This window comes from Vidua macroura, chromosome 4, assembly GCF_024509145.1.
Source record: "Vidua macroura isolate BioBank_ID:100142 chromosome 4, ASM2450914v1, whole genome shotgun sequence".
Taxonomy (NCBI): domain Eukaryota; kingdom Metazoa; phylum Chordata; class Aves; order Passeriformes; family Viduidae; genus Vidua; species Vidua macroura.
This window is the reverse complement of record NC_071574.1, coordinates 1,595,156-1,611,014: the sequence shown is the minus strand read 5'-3', so window position 1 is coordinate 1,611,014 and position 15,859 is coordinate 1,595,156. Positions and strand designations below refer to the sequence as shown.

Sequence of the window (15,859 nt, the reverse complement as noted above, 5' to 3'; positions counted from 1 at the left end):
ACTTCATATTTTCTTCAGGAAAATAATTTTGATTTCCCCTTCATTCTCTTTAAAAGAGAGAAGGCAATGATTTCCCCAAGCCTGATTTGTTTCCCCAATCTGGCTTTTGTATTGTTCTACCACCTTGCCAAAGCTCAGGAAATCTCAGTATTGACCCAGTTTTCAAGACTGCCAGGGTTACATGCTTGTGTCGTGCTTCATTTCTGACAGAACCTTTAAAACTAAAATGAAACTTACTCAAAGGCTGTCTTAGTACTGAGAAAGATGCAGCCTTAACCTGCAATCTGCTTTGAGTCATCATTTAATTGAATTTTAAGTTCCTTTAATCCCTTTTATTAACTGGGTTTTTCTTTATTTTTTCCCCCCTCATGAACTCTTCCCTGCCATCTGTGTTTCTCTTTAATGATCCCTCTCCCCTTCGTTCTCTGTACGTAGGGGGCTGATAGTGCTGTAGTAGTGCTCCATGTAGCTGGAACATGGAGTGAGGTCCGAGTGTGCTGCTTAGCTTCAGGGAGTATATGGAATGTTAGGGTTATTCATGTGCTAGTGTTATGCACTGGTTTCTTTTTGGCCATGGGAATTTAGCATGATAAGGTATCACTTCTCAGAGTGATGGCTTCATCTGCCATTTATCCCTGCTAGTGTTTTTTTGTTGAGTGCAATCTCTTCCTCTCTCAGTCTTGTCACTTAACAACACTTGGTAACAGAGGTGGAAGAGGAAAAATAATGTATGTGTGTGTGTGGGCAACAAAATAATTAGTTTGAATTTTACATTTACTCTATATTAGTCATACAAATTTTTCACTTTCCTAAATGCGCACTTCAGAAAGCATGTTTTATGTCATGTATTTTAGTTTTGTATGAATTATTTGTATATTGATAGACACACTCCTCCAAAAGGGTAAAGCTTTTCCAGTCCTGGAACAGTAATGGCCCCATCCAGATGCCCTATTATGTAGCAACTAGGCAGAATAAGAGGCTGCTGTGATTCAGAAAAGGCTTTCTTATGAATTATTTGCTTCACTCTCTTGCACAGCCAAAATTAAGTGAAATGTGCTGATTTAAAAAAAAAAGGATGAAAAGAAATTGGATTAAATGAGTGGATAAAAAATACATGTAGTAAAAAGGTGGGAAAGAAGCAGAGTGATATAGTGGAAAAGGACGTATTTTTACACTCTGTGTGCAAACCCTCTGTTAGTGTTCTGTCCTTCCAGGATTATGGTACAGACCTAAAGCTCAGAAATTTTCCCCTTCAGTTTCTTTTCTTTGCACTTATATTCATGCTAGTTCAACAGAATCTCTTTTCCAGCAATTACATAGTATTCTATAAGCTGGGTTTGGGAACTGGCTCCCCCATAGTTAATGTGATAATTGGCACTAATCTTTCTGTGCTGTCTGAATAACAACCTTAGATCTTCTTTATGATAGAAACAGCTGTTTTTACAGATAATAATAACATCCTACTGGTTTTATCCTAGCACTGTTATCTTTGTGTCCACGTCCCAATGAGACTTACCTCTGCCTGTTTTTCCACTCCTTAGAGCCTGGTTGTTCCAGTGTGAGAGGGCTGAAGTGAGATAGACTCTGTGACAGATTTACTGATCCACCAGGCACATTTAGTAAACTAAAACTGAAAGAAGAAGTTGCAACCATACTAAAAAAAGAACCCACAAGGGTCAGAAGGGAGATGACTTGGTTGGATCCTCACCTTTGATGTGTCTGTGTTCTAGCAGTGAACAGTGGGTTTGGCATTGCTGAGGCAAGTAGGGAGATAAGCTAAGGAGAACTTGGGACAGCAGGTGACCCAGCACTAATATTTTAATGATGGACAGCAAAAAAAAGTGATCCTGGTGTTAAAGCATGCAACCCTGAGTATTATGTCAGTAATGAAAATAACTGAATCCTAAATATTGTGTTCATGACAGCTTGCACAATGAGAAATGTGAATGCTGCTTTAATTCAATCAGAGCTCTCATTAGCTTCTGGGAGTTGTGGGGGGAGTGTTTGTGTTGCTCTTAGCAGTGGCTTTAAAATGAGAAACTCTTCTTCCAGCAGTGTCATTGACTGCCTCAAACACACCCATTGTACTGGTGACTAGAACACCTTCTCTGAAACATCACGCACACGCAGAACTGTTTTGATAACTCTGCTTCATGTACTTCAGGGGCAATTGCAGTGCAAGCCAAGAGCATTAGTGCAACAATTGAGCATTTAGTGTCTCTTAAGCTCTTCTTTCATCTGTGCTCTAATATGTACAAAGAATGTATTTTGTGAAGGAAGCTCCCATTTTTCTCAACAAATCCCCAGACAATGGAAGCTGTAAAATGTTTTCATTTTCTTTTTTTCCCCCTTGTTAAAACCACAGAAACACCAACCTCTAAGGAATGAGCTAATGGTTGTACTACCCAGAGTTTTACCCTAAGCAAAGCCTAGAGGTATCTGAATGGCAGTAGACTAGGAGCCTGCATGTGTGAGACAGACTGGCATCCGTGGTGCATGGTGTGCTTCCGACTGGCGCTTGTGGCTCCTTCCCATCGTCCATCTCTGACCTGCACGGTGTGTCGAGTGTTGTGTTTTTACAGCATGTGGAATTCTTGTAGCTGTGTGGACAATGAATGGATGCAATGTTTGTTGCACAGAACGGTCAAGGGGGCAGTGGAAAAATCCCTGTATTTGTTACTCCTGTTATAAGGGCTTTTCTCTATTGCAGGTCCTTCAGTAGCATTTCTGCGACTCCCCATTGTGCTGGTTCTATATTAGTGGCTAGAAGTAGGCCTGACACCGTTCTGTCTCATCTACTCTTATTTCCACTTCCAGCAACCTGACATTACCATCCCACATCAGGCATGATCCTGTAATCAAACAGTGAAGAAAAAAAAAAAAAAAATTTGAAGTAGTTCTACCCCTTTCCCAAGAATGTCCCCAGTCTATCAAAACTACCTGTTGATAAATGTGGAACTACAAAAAATTCAGCACAAGAGAAATTCCAAACAAAATGAAATGTTTTTCTCCCTTTTAAAGAAAGAGGAACAAATTATTTACCTTGTGCTAGAAGTAAGCTCCCTGTAGATGGCTTTCTGCATCTCTAAGTTTTCCCATTGTATTGCTGTGCAAGGTAACACAGAAAACCCAAAATCCATAAATAAACCTTTTATATAGTGACTCTAGCTCTTCTCATCTGACCAAACCCCAAATTTGCCTTCAAACCATAACATCATGCTGGGGTTTTTTATATAAATAGGTGATAACCCCACTGATGGAGTATGAATTGTATTCATGCATTCCAGAATGAATTTTGATTTCTTTTTAATATTCAAACCCATTTTTCTAAGAAATTATAGTCTATCAAACATCTAGAAAATTATATTGAGAATCTAAAAAAAAAAAAAAAAGCCCTAAAAAAACCTGAGCCATCCAATCAGAATTGGCTTTATATTTTTGAATCAAAATAATTTTTTTTCAATAATATGTATTTGCTCATGAAGTATTTAAAGAGTTCCAACTTTAAATACAGCTGCTTGCAGGTACAGAACAGTGATATTTGCACTTTGCAGTAGGTACACGTGTTCACATTTATTAGTGTCTGCTGGTATTTTACCAACAGCAGCCCTGTGACATGAGGCTTTCTGTGAAGAACAGTTGGGTAGTAGTTGCCAGTTTAGTTAATAGTGAACTCGGCATGATTTGGTGCTTCACATGGGAGAAAGGCTTTTTCTCATTGTACCTCTTGAGCAAGAGCTCTATTTACATACGTCGTTTGTACGTATGTGGAACGTAACTGAGGGACTTGATGGTGTGCTCTGGATCTCACTGTCTGCCCTGATTTTGCAGCTTCCTGGTGAGTTTCATGGTGGACGCTCGCGGCGGCGCCATGCGGGGCTGCCGGCACAACGGGCTGCGCATCATCATCCCCCCGCGCAAGTGCACGGCGCCGACGCGCGTGACGTGCCGCCTGGTGAAGCGCCACAGGCTGGCCACCATGCCGCCCATGGTGGAGGGAGAAGGGCTGGCCAGCCGCCTCATCGAAGTGGGACCCTCTGGGGCTCAGTTCCTTGGGTAAGGGGGGCCGCGTGGCCCGAAGGGAAACCTTCAGCCTGTTTCTGTGTTCGCGTTGCACTGAAACGGTTCCTTTGGCAAACTTGAACTGGAAAGGGTTTCTGTAGCGCGAGGTAACAAACAGAGCAGTCCTGTGAGATGCAGAGCAGCTGTTAGGGAACGATTCGCAAAGCTTTTACACCTTTGTGCTCAGCACGGGTATTTCAAACATCGGCACTATGGTTAATGTGCTTCCTTGGGTATAATTGTTGCTCAGTGTTGTGATATTACAGTGGGAAAAGACTTTTGCAGCCAGAAAAGGCAGCTCACGCTATATTTAAAAAATTAATAGCACTGTGCCGATGTAACTTCCAAATGTGAAGCCTACTACCTACACAACACAAGGTACAGGAGCTTATTTTAGAGTCTTGTGTTGTGGTGTTGGTAATTTGGACTATCGGGGAAGCACAGTGCTGTTAATTTTTCTGGGGTTGATATTGCTAAATTAAACAGTAGGACAACTCGGGATTTTCTTGGCCATTTCTTTTTTCCTGTCCTGCAAAGCCCATAGAAAGATCAGATTTGTGTCTGCTCTGAGCTCATTTTAGCAATATTCAGCTGAAAGTGGCAGTTTTCTGCACTTTTGAAAATTTGTTTTACCAGCTATTTTCCCTATCAACTGTGACATCCAAAAGTGGATGACTGAAGGAACTCCTTCTAATGCAGTAAAAGATTTCATTCAGAAACTGTCAAAAAAGTGGCTGGAAATGCCAATAGTTTAAATCCATTTGGAAACAACTCAGTTGCTTTAAAATCCATTTATAACAGGCAGTCATCAGAGTCACCATCTTTGTTAGTGCTACCACTTATTCTTTTCACATCTTGGTCATTTCTAAAAAGAAGGAGAAAGAAATCTAAAGAGCAGAAGAAACACTGTGCTGTCACATTCAGTCTTCCCATTATCTTTGTCACACACAAATGGATTTTAAGTATGTCTCCCATTCTTTTTTAATGGTTTTCCTATCTGATCAGAGTGTCTCCCCTGCAAGACAGGCATATAGTGTAGTTTATTCATTCTCAGATCTTTGTGCCCTTCCTGGAAGCGTTTTCCAAGGTGTTGTGCTGGCAGTGAGATCAGAAAATCGCTGTACTGTTTGCAGGGGTGCATTCTAAGGTCCAGATCCTGCTCCCATTGAGTACACAGCCAAAACCCCCATGAGAAAGAAAAGATCCTAAATTAACAAATCTGATTTTCTGATTTGGGTCACCAAATTGTCATGGCTAGGACGGAACCTTATTCAGTGTACAGCCTAATTCCACTCTGTGGACCAGACAGTGGCACTGGCGTTCTGGCACAAAAAATACATAAAGTTTATTTATGTTCTTTCTTTCACTGCTGCTTTGGATGTACTCAGTAAACTTCATCTGCCTACGGCTCCTCCCCCACTTAATGAGGGAGAAAGCTTGGTCAGCCGAATCCTTCAGCTGGGGCCTCCTGGGACCAAATTCCTTGGGTAGGAGAGACTTGAAACAAATTGATGGATGCTGACCTCCCCATTCTTCTCCTCCTTCTGCAATATGATTTTTTTATGTCATTATGCCCATGATATTGTCCCTTTCTATCATTTGAAATTTTGTACACTTAACCCTTAGTGGACCATTTTTCAACCTTTGTGGTTTGTGGTTTTGTTTTGGTGGTATGTTTGTATCTTTTTCTTCAAGTACTGTGGCCTTCATTTTTGTTTTGGCATGAAATCTTCCTAGTTCTGTGCTTGATGTCTGTAGCAAAGCAACCTGGATTGGGACCACACAAAAAAAAAAGAATCTACTGTAAATTTTAAACTGTTTTTTTTGTATCAAGGACTGATCAATCAGTATGTTATATGTTGGATACCACCAGTGTGATAGAACACGTGGCATTTACTACATACCTGGTAACCTGTGTGAGTCTTCTAATTAGAGAAGTGTATCTACAAATATCTTTATATCTTCTCTCTTATTTCTAAGAGTATGTATGTATATGTATATCTCAATACAGATATATTATATGTACACATATGTGTTGTATATGTGCATGTGTGTGTATATATATATATATATGAGTGCATATGCTGGTGCAGATGTTGACTTGCAAGGCAACAAGGCAAATTCTTATCTCTTATACTGCAATAGTAACCCAGACAATCTCCTCAGACTTCCTGTATCTCTCCCAGGGTGTAAATCAGGAATAAATTCATTGGAATGTATAGAATTACAAAGTGAAATTGACACAGGACACAATCGCCTCCGGATTGCAATGAAATTATTCTGATTTGCACTAGTATAAGTGAGATGAGAATTTGGCCCACTATTCCTATACATTACAGTAGATTCTCTTTGAAATGAAGTTGCACAGGTTAACCCAGACAGTAGTGACAAATAAAATGAGCATGAGTTTTTGATGGATTTGCAAAACCAATCACCAAATTTCCAGATAAGCACTATTATCTTACCAAATCTCATTCACACTGTGGAAAGAGGTGAATGCACTTTTTCATCTGTCCTTCAGCACCTACTGGGTCCCTGTAACACTCTAGTCTGTGTTAGTGACCTACTAGTTTAGGATTATGCCAAAGCATTCCGGCCAAATAGGTAGAATTCCAGGTCACTTTGTAGCAGACTGAATAGAGTTGCTGTTAATCCTGTTTCTTCCTCTCTCCCGTGTGCATTTAATGCGCTCTGTTGCTGTGCCAGGCCCGTGATTGTGGAGATTCCCCATTTTGCTGCCCTGCGTGGGAAGGAGAGAGAGCTGGTGATCCTGCGCAGTGAGAACGGGGACAGCTGGAAGGAGCATTTCTGTGAATACACTGAGGATGAACTGAATGAAATCCTGAATGGGATGGATGAAGGTATCCAGCGGCACTTGCTTTCTTATCCTGCTCCTGTATTCCTTCTGAACCGTGAGCGTAGCAGCTTTTACCTTGGTGCTCACTTCCTTTGCATGGGCTGCTGAAGCAGTGGGGCAGGATGTTTCCCTTCATGAAGCTGACAATAGACTCCAGACTTGTGTTTTCTCCTGTTCCTTCTCGTAGCGTTAAACCAAAAGCTTTCATAGCAAACAACTTTCCAAAACAAGGCAATTATCATACTGATCCTTTCAGAGCAGCTCCATGTGTGGGAGTAAACGTCAGTCATTGGTTTCAGAGAGAACAGAATGGCCTCAGGCTGTCTAGGAGCTGCAGAAGTTGTTATTAATTTCTTGGTTGTTTTTTTTTTTCCCCGAAAAACCTCACAAATTCCAAAGTAAACAAGACAACTCACAGCATTAAAATGGAACCCATATTTTGATAGTGTTTTGAAGTTTTGTTTTGTTGATGCTAGTTCAGGACATTGTAAATAGGTGAGAGAGAAAGGGCTGGAACCAATCTCTTTGCTTGTTTGGCTGCTGATTTTGGAGGTGTTGTCAGAGTGTTCTGTTTGCTGCCTTCAGTCCACAGCTTAATCTGTCTGTTCTTTCTTGATTGCTCTGGTTTAGCTGAACACAGGAGTGTGTTTCCTTTTCCCGTTATTTCTAGACAAAATACTGTCTGTAAGTTGTGCAAAACTTTGAAAAGCTCGAGAGCATTTTGAAGGTGGCTGTACTGTTTCTATGAAACTCTGGTCTTCTGACCATCCCCTCTTCTGCCCTCAGTACTTGACACTCCAGAGGAGCTTGAGAAGAAGCGGATCTGCCGCATCATCACCCGGGATTTCCCTCAGTACTTCGCAGTGGTGTCCCGGATCAAACAGGACAGCAACCTCATCGGGCCCGAGGGAGGGGTGCTGAGCAGCACCGTGGTCCCACAGGTGCAGGCAGTCTTCCCGGAAGGAGCGCTCACCAAGCGAATTCGCGTTGGCCTCCAGGTACAGTGAAGCATTCAAAGAGTTCTGGTTTTATTTTTGGTGACAATTCACGGTTTTTGAATGGAGAACCAGCATATTCAGCTTGTCGTGTTGTATGTTGTCTGCAACACTTCTAGTAAAAGTAATAATAGGAAAAAATCCATGCAAAAGTCAAAGCAAGTGGTAAAGCTTTGGGTTTTCCAGTTAGTTCAGGGTCTTGTCTATTAACTGTCTGTATAACTTTGGGAAGAAATTTTGGTGATAATGCTGATATTAGTGTAGGTCATAGAATTTCCTAAATACTACTTATGAAAGGTATCAGAGAATTACAAAGTCCTGCAATAATTAAGCGTGCTACTATTATTAAATCTATAGGTTTTTAGTGTGAATGAACCAGTGTAACAATTCACTTCCCACAGACAGGGAAGTCTTTCCTCTGTCTCCCTCCTGTCCTGCTGCTGCATGCGTCCATGATTTACCTTGTCCAGGGAACTGTGCTTGTTCAAATCTCCTGGGATTAGCTGAATAGCACTGTAACACAGCCAGAGTTTGTTCTCAGGGGAAAAAAGTAACCAGGTTATCATTTGCTACTGGCTAAGAGAATTTAAGTTAATGCTGTCAAACTCTGATAAGCAACAAGCAAAGGACTAGGAAGAAGAGGCAGGCGTGGGAAATTTAAAAGAATGAGGTCTCCCCTGCTCACTGGCAGTCATGGGATTTTCATAGGAAATGGTGCTATTTGAAAAGTGAAGGGGTTTGTGGGCTATAATACAGACCCAGTTCTTTACACATGATTAAACCGTTTTCAAGTAACTGCTCTGTTATTTCCTGTTGCTTTGGAAAGGCTCAACCTATGCACACTGAACTTACAAAGAAGATTTTGGGCAACAAGGCTACCTTCAGTCCCATAGTCACGCTGGAGCCCAGGAGAAGGAAATTCCATAAGCCCATCACGATGACGATTCCCGTGCCCAAGGCTTCCAGCGATGGGCTCATGAACGGCTATGGAGGTGACACGCCCACTCTAAGGTTACTATGCAGCATCACAGGTAGGATGCCAGTCCTGGAGCTCTCCATGTGCTTCCTGAAACTGTCAGTCCCCAGAGGCCAGAAGGGCTGAACTGATTACACCCAGGGGAAGCTGGATGGGAACCTGACCGGGGCAAGAAGCTGTGAAAATAAGCTGTTTTCCAAAAAATTCCTTTATACCAGAAATAACAGTTGTTATTTGCACTAACAAGAGATGTGTAATATAATCACAGACTTGGGGTTTAGTGTTTTTTTGCATTTTCCTTACAGTTTCTTTCTTGAGAACCAACATACCTCTGCCTGGCAGAGTAAGTGTAGTACAGAGTCACTGTTGCAGTATACTTAAGAGGAAAATACTGGAATTAAACAGTTGACTTGCTATGGCTCCAAAGGGATTAGTATCTCCTCATTTCTTAAGAGAGAGAAATGAGCTGCAAGTGTTTAATTAAATTAATTAATTTAATCCTGTGCTACAGGGCTCATCACTTAAAAATCATTTGGGTACTTGGTATTTTCAGGGTAAGCCCACCCAGTCCTACTAGCATTAGTGGAATAATGTGGACCCAAGGAGAAAGTATATCTAGGATTATTACTTGTTTCACGGCAATTAAAAACTGTAAAGAATTTCTTAGAAGCAAAAAAGTTGCAGACTTGCTTGGTTTTGATTTTATTTTTAAACCTCTGTCATTTCAGGAGGAACCACCCCTGCCCAATGGGAAGATATCACTGGGACAACACCACTGACATTTGTTAATGAATGTGTTTCCTTCACGACAAATGTGTCTGCCAGGTACCTACACAACCAAACAGGACTTCTACAGGAATATTCTCAAATACGTTTTTTCCACAAATATTTGTTCCACAAATATTTCTGTCAAATTATTTCACTTTGAAGAGTAAAATGAACAGAGATATTGATTATTACTCAAATTTCCATGGAAACAGAAATCCCTTATTTGGGTACCTCACTATATGTCTTGTAAGAAATATTACATCTGGAATATCCAAAACTGAGAAGTCAGGCAGAAAGGGCCTCTAGGTGTGCCAAAGTGGGGTCTAGAAGCATGCCTTCTATACATCTGTTTTTGTTATGAGATTTAACTGCTCTTTTACTGAAAACAGAATTTAATTTTTAAAAAAAGAGTAATATATATATGAATGTATGTATGTATTTTAGTTTGTGTCCATGATGCATCTCACAGAAATGCCCCAAAATCTCCTCCTCTATAACAGGAGATGCAATCCGTGACCTGTAAAGTATTTCATCTAGGCCGTGTACTTCAGCAAACAGTTAAAAAAATCATGGATAACTTGCCCATGAAATTCAGTGCAAATATTCATTGTCTGGGGCAGTTATTGCTGTTAATTAGGTTTGTTATTTATTGAAATAGTTTATTTTGTGTTAAAATGAGATCAGCTCTTGCAGTCCAACCTCCTGTTTAACATTAGGTGAAATACAGCATTATTTTTTTATCCTTTCTCAGTTCAAAAAGGGCTGTTTTTCGGCTGCTGCTTTGCTGATGCATGTTTCTCTTTGGTGTAATTGAACATTCCACTGTAGCAGCAGTGGCCACGAGAGGGGGATCTTACAGTGCATTCAGCTCAGTGCTGCTGCTGCAGAGGTCTGTGCAAAGGCAGGAATTAAAGGCTAATTTAAGAACCACGTGTGGACACAAGACACAGAGTTTGAGAGGTCCAAATCCCTAAAACTGTCAAGTCCCCAGCAGCAGAGGACTACACATGATAGCCAGAATGAGGGTGGCACTTTATGGTCCTACAATTCATATTTGTAGTAGATCTTTCTTAATCCTGATGATGCCATGAAAACTGATTACTATTGTAAATGTTCTGTGATACACGCAGGATGCCGTGTAGAGATTTTAATGGGTTCTGCCTCTTCCTCTTAATCTAAATGAATGTTCAACTATCTACTTTGCCCCAGACATGATTTAAAATGCTGGCACAATTTAAAAAGGGGATTTTTCATCTAATTTCTGGCTCTTTGCTATTCACAGTAATTTTTTATGTCTAGTTAAGCATTTATGATGGACAACAATTTTACCATTCAAAAAACTAATTCTGTCCAAAATGAGCTTGGGAAAGAGATATACTTGCCATGTGAATTACACTGCAGACTTGGAGGCGCAGTGTTTGTTTTCCATTTCCTGAGCTGCAGCTTTTAAAATACTTAATATCTGTTGGGGCTTTTTAGCCCCTGGTGTTTGACAGCAAATCACTGAGGCATCTGTTGGTTTCTCAGAGGATGTGGCCTCTCCAGTTGCAGTACAGCACAGCACAATTCTCCCACGCAGGAAAAGGAAAGGATCAGTGTGCAGACCCTTTCTGTAGCACACATGTTTTTTCTCTTGCAAATGTCAGCAGCCTGGGGTTTTGAGCATTTAGAATGCCTGCTAAGCATTCCAAAGATGAGAGCAGCATGGAACTTGCTGTTATTCAGCTGCAGATGAGTAAGTGCAGAGCAGTCACACTCCAAAAGTGTGCTTTGGGGTTATAATGCCATGTAATCCACCGTGAAGAATAACACCCCTATAGATCAGAGCAGCTTTTGAGCTGTCTCTGACCTCTCCTGACTTCCGCCTTCATCCGCCAGCTGGGAAACTTGAGCTTTCCACCCACACAGTGGATTTTATTGCAAAGAAATGGCATCAGCTCCAGAGAAGCTCAAGTGGTAACTGGTAAAGAAGGCAGGACGTGTTATTCCTTGGAAAATGCTTGGTGACTAAATTCACATAGGAATGATTTCTGATTTTGCATGCAGCTTTGCACAGTGGACAAAGTCATTTACGTTCACCTAAAGACCTCAGGTTTTGCTGTTGTATGTAAGGAATTGACTGCTATTTCCTTTAAGTTGTGTGGGAGACAAAAACCAAAAGTGACTATTCCATTTCTACTCCTCTGACTTCTTGTGTCCCATTGCTCTGGTTACCAGCTAATGCTGCCAGGATGGAGAAACACAGAATTTCCTTTCTTAAATCCTTCTCTGCTCATGGCACAACTCTTCATTTTCTTTTACAGATTTTGGTTGATAGACTGTCGTCAGACACAAGAATCTGTTACTTTTGCTTCCCAAGTGTACAGAGAAATTATCTGTGTCCCCTACATGGCCAAATTTGTGGTGTTTGCCAAATCTCATGATCCCATTGAAGCACGGTTAAGATGTTTCTGTATGACAGATGACAAGGTGGATAAAACTCTAGAACAACAAGAAAACTTTGCTGAAGTTGCCAGAAGCAGGGACGTAGAGGTACTGTACAAGACTTTAAGTTTTCTCCATTTTCTAGCGTCTGCTTTTAAACTAGTATTTTCTGCCTTCTATCTACAAGGAATGAAAAATAATCTCTCAACAAGTACTGTCACAATGCAGTATCAGCAGCCATGATAAGATGGAAACTTGGACTTTTGTCAGGTGTAAGGAAAAAGTAGTGAGGAACCCCTATTCCCAGAGAGCAACCGACAAACTCAGCCCACAGTGCTAGAGGGAGAGGGTTGGAGCCAAAAACAATGGCTAAATCCTGACTTCCAGCAACCCCATAAATGCACATCGCTGACCAGAAAGGCAGCTGACAGGAGTCACAGTTTGTCAGCACATTCACATACCAAGAAGTTAAAGTAGCAGGTTTGATTAATACTCTACTTTACAAAAATAAAATTGCGTTAAATATGTTGCTGAGCAGGCAAAAGCTTTCCTGTGTGGAATTCAGCAAACTTGCCTGCTAAATGCAGTTTTTCTGGCTCTGTCAGCTTCCTCAGAAGGGATGAAAAATTGAAGGTGCTTTAACTTACATGGCATATTCTGCTTAGTTCAGTCTCTTTTCCATGAGAATCCCGCCTTTGAAAGAATTGTCCTCACTGCTCCTGAAGCTCTGACAGGCATCTCTTGTGCAGAACAGCAAGATAAAGTATGGGCTTATCAAACTGAATGGCAAGGTTGAATTTCTGGAAAGTAAGGATGAGCCACAAATGGATTTGCACTTTGAAAGGAACACTTCCTAAACTGCTGATCTGATATTCAAACATGTGGAGGGGCCACAGCAGCAGCAATCTGAAGATACAAACGGTGCCATTATAGAGAGATTTCAGATGGATATTTACCTGAGGCCTGCCTTTCAAAAGCTCTTAGGCCTCTACAGATCCAGCTGAAATAAATGGACTCAGGAGGCACACACTCTGAGTTCTGATGGCTGAAGAGAATATTTCTTTGACTGTGGTATTGAGGCCAGGTTAGCAAAGTATGCTAAAATTGGAGTCAATCAAAAATCAAAATTAAAATCTAGGTTTAAAAGTTTCCCCGGATTTTTGTCATTTAAAGTACCGCACTATTATTACTAAATTAGCAATCTAGTCTCTTTGGAATTTAATAATCTGAAATGTTTCCACACATTTTAGGTCACTGTACATAACAAATCTTGTAAATGCTGACAAGTCCTAACAATTCCAGAAACTTATTTGAACTGTTGTAGAGCTGTCCTTAAGAAGCAATCCTAATCACCTCACAAGGATTAACTGACAGTTTGCTTTTTTTCCTTTCCAACAGGTGTTGGAAGGAAAACCCATCTACGTTGACTGCTTTGGCAATCTAGTGCCACTCACAAAGAGTGGGCAGCACCATATATTCAGTTTCTTTGCCTTCAAAGAAAATAGACTTCCTCTGTTTGTTAAGGTAATGTTGCTGGCTCCTTTTTGGGTATTTCAAGTTATCATATCACCATATTTTTTGTGAACAAAGGAAAACCAGACTTTATATCAATTTATATCAATTCACAACTGGAACCTAATTTTGTCCCTGTACTATTCCATTTAAAAAACTTTTTTTTATGAGTAGGAAAATTTGTAAAGTAAAAGCCAAACTAAAAACCTTTCATTCCTCTCAAATTAAGTAATGTGTTAACCCACTGTGGTCAGAAGGGCTGCTGTCACCGAGCCACCATCACCACCTCTTCTGAGAGGGAGATTAGAGAGCACTGGAAACCTCTTCCACAAACTTTTCCTTCTACCCAGAAATTCCCACTACAAAGGAGGAAACTATTACCATTATATACATAACACTCTTAGAGAAATGATTTATGAATGGAAACTTCCAGTAAGGGGAGAAAATCAACCCACTCTGTCATTGTGTTATATTTGCTGTGTGCTGCTAGACAAATTTTAAACTTTCTTCCTCCTTACAAGCAATATTTTGTAAGCTTGTTTTAATTTAAAAATTTATCTGTGCCACTGTCTTCCTTTGGCTTTGCAGATTTTCCCCCCTGCTGAATTTTCCACCAACAACCTTCAACATATATTGAATACACAAATACATCCATACGTACATTTCCAAACAACGGGGAAAGAAGTGAAAACACATTATTTTTGCCTATGTGGACTTTTTCTCCCCATCTGGTCCCTCCTGCTGAATAGTTTTTGAGAGACACAAGTAGCTCACACAGCAGGGCAGCAGGTTAAATGTGTGTATTTTTACTGTGCCAGGTCCGAGATAGCACTCAAGAGCCCTGCGGACGATTATCATTCATGAAGGAGCCAAAGTCTACCAGAGGCCTCGTTCATCAAGCCATATGTAATTTAAACATCACTTTACCCATTTACACAAAGGTACTGTGAAATTATACCCAGCTGTAGGCATCAGCATTATCAAACAAACAAGAAATAAGGAGGAGGGCAAAACAGGGTTAAAGCTTTGTGGGCAGGGGTTTGAAAGAGGAGAAAATTCCACACAAGGACTTTCGGTGTCTTGAGTTTGGTACTCCTAATGCCAGTGTTTGAAAATATCATCAGGTATTTCCTGAGGACTCAGAAGAGATGAGTGGCAGTGCTCTTGTTTCCTTAGAAAGTGTCAGTTTATGTTTATTCTCTGAAAACACAAAGGTTTTTTTTCTTTCCTGATCAGATTAGAAGGTGCATGCCTTTTAGAGACATATTTGCCCAAAATGATGATCATTTTCTTCTCAGCATTTTTAGAATATAGTAAATCTTTATTATAGCGTTTTAGTATAACTTTTAAACAAAGCATCTCAACATTTTTGTGACATTAAATTGTAATAGTTCTTGAATATTTTAAGTGGTTTTATATGCTAATTTATGGGTGAAAATGCATGTGTATATTTAAAGTTTTGGTACAAATAAGGATCACTAGACGTCTAACTTTTCAGTCTGTATTTTGCTCGGTTCTGTAGCCTTTTCTGTTTAAATTGACAGTTCAATTTTGCTGCTTTTTGTCATAAGAAATCAACTGCAGAAATGTGCTGCATTTTCTTCCTTTCTGTTAAGTGTTGTGGGAAGCTACTTTGTCCTACTCTCTTCTAAAAAAAATTGCCTTTTGCCTGCTCTGTTTCCCCCTTCTCTTTTTGCATGGCACTTTGGGACCAAAAGGAATCAGATTCAGATCCAGAACCAGAAGAGGTAATGTTGCTAAGTCTGCATGTTCTTGCCTACACATGTTGCTCAAACACAACTAACAGACATGGCTCAGAACTGATCCTTAGCTCAGTGCTACGCACACAGTGAAGAGGGCCTTGCACAGACTCACTTTGGGAACAGACAGAGTTGAACTTCCCCTATGTTAAAATGGCCAGTTTTCTCCATTTATAACATCCAGTAGACTGGATGCTACGGTTTACTCAGCCGGATGACTGACATCCAGTACAGAATCAGTGTTAACCCAGAAGTAACAAGTAAAAGGTTTAGAATTTTCATCTTTAGCACTAACTAAATTGTATCAGCTCCCCCCTGAGCTCCCAGCCCCGGTCTGGCACTTAGAGATGGTACTTAAGCTCTGACCCCTACATGAATGAGTAACATTAGAAAAGCATCCTCACATTTTGATGATGTTCAGCTGTTGGAAACACTGTGAGAATAGCCAGCTCCCCAAAGATGATGGACATTCTTCCCATGCACTCCACAACAGATTCAGCAGGTC

General features: G+C 40.6%; 1 protein-coding gene across 29 annotated transcripts in view; it reads left to right on the top strand.

Moving 5' to 3' along the window:
- The window catches only part of ANK2 (ankyrin 2), a 260,831-nt gene that overhangs the window by 214,292 nt on the left and 30,680 nt on the right, over nt 1–15,859 (top strand). For 19 of the 29 annotated variants that reach the window (XM_053975110.1, XM_053975085.1, XM_053975087.1 and 16 more), the window contains 10 exons: nt 3,832–4,056; nt 5,451–5,549; nt 6,769–6,923; nt 7,706–7,917; nt 8,741–8,945; nt 9,619–9,715; nt 11,962–12,190; nt 13,481–13,606; nt 14,413–14,535; nt 15,313–15,342. In XM_053975110.1, the coding sequence (XP_053831085.1) occupies nt 3,832–4,056; nt 5,451–5,549; nt 6,769–6,923; nt 7,706–7,917; nt 8,741–8,945; nt 9,619–9,715; nt 11,962–12,190; nt 13,481–13,606; nt 14,413–14,535; nt 15,313–15,342 (1,501 nt within the window). The remainder of the gene's footprint in view (nt 1–3,831; nt 4,057–5,450; nt 5,550–6,768; nt 6,924–7,705; nt 7,918–8,740; nt 8,946–9,618; nt 9,716–11,961; nt 12,191–13,480; nt 13,607–14,412; nt 14,536–15,312; nt 15,343–15,859) is intronic. The other 10 variants (XM_053975108.1, XM_053975106.1, XM_053975102.1 and 7 more) reach the window with 1 other exon arrangement.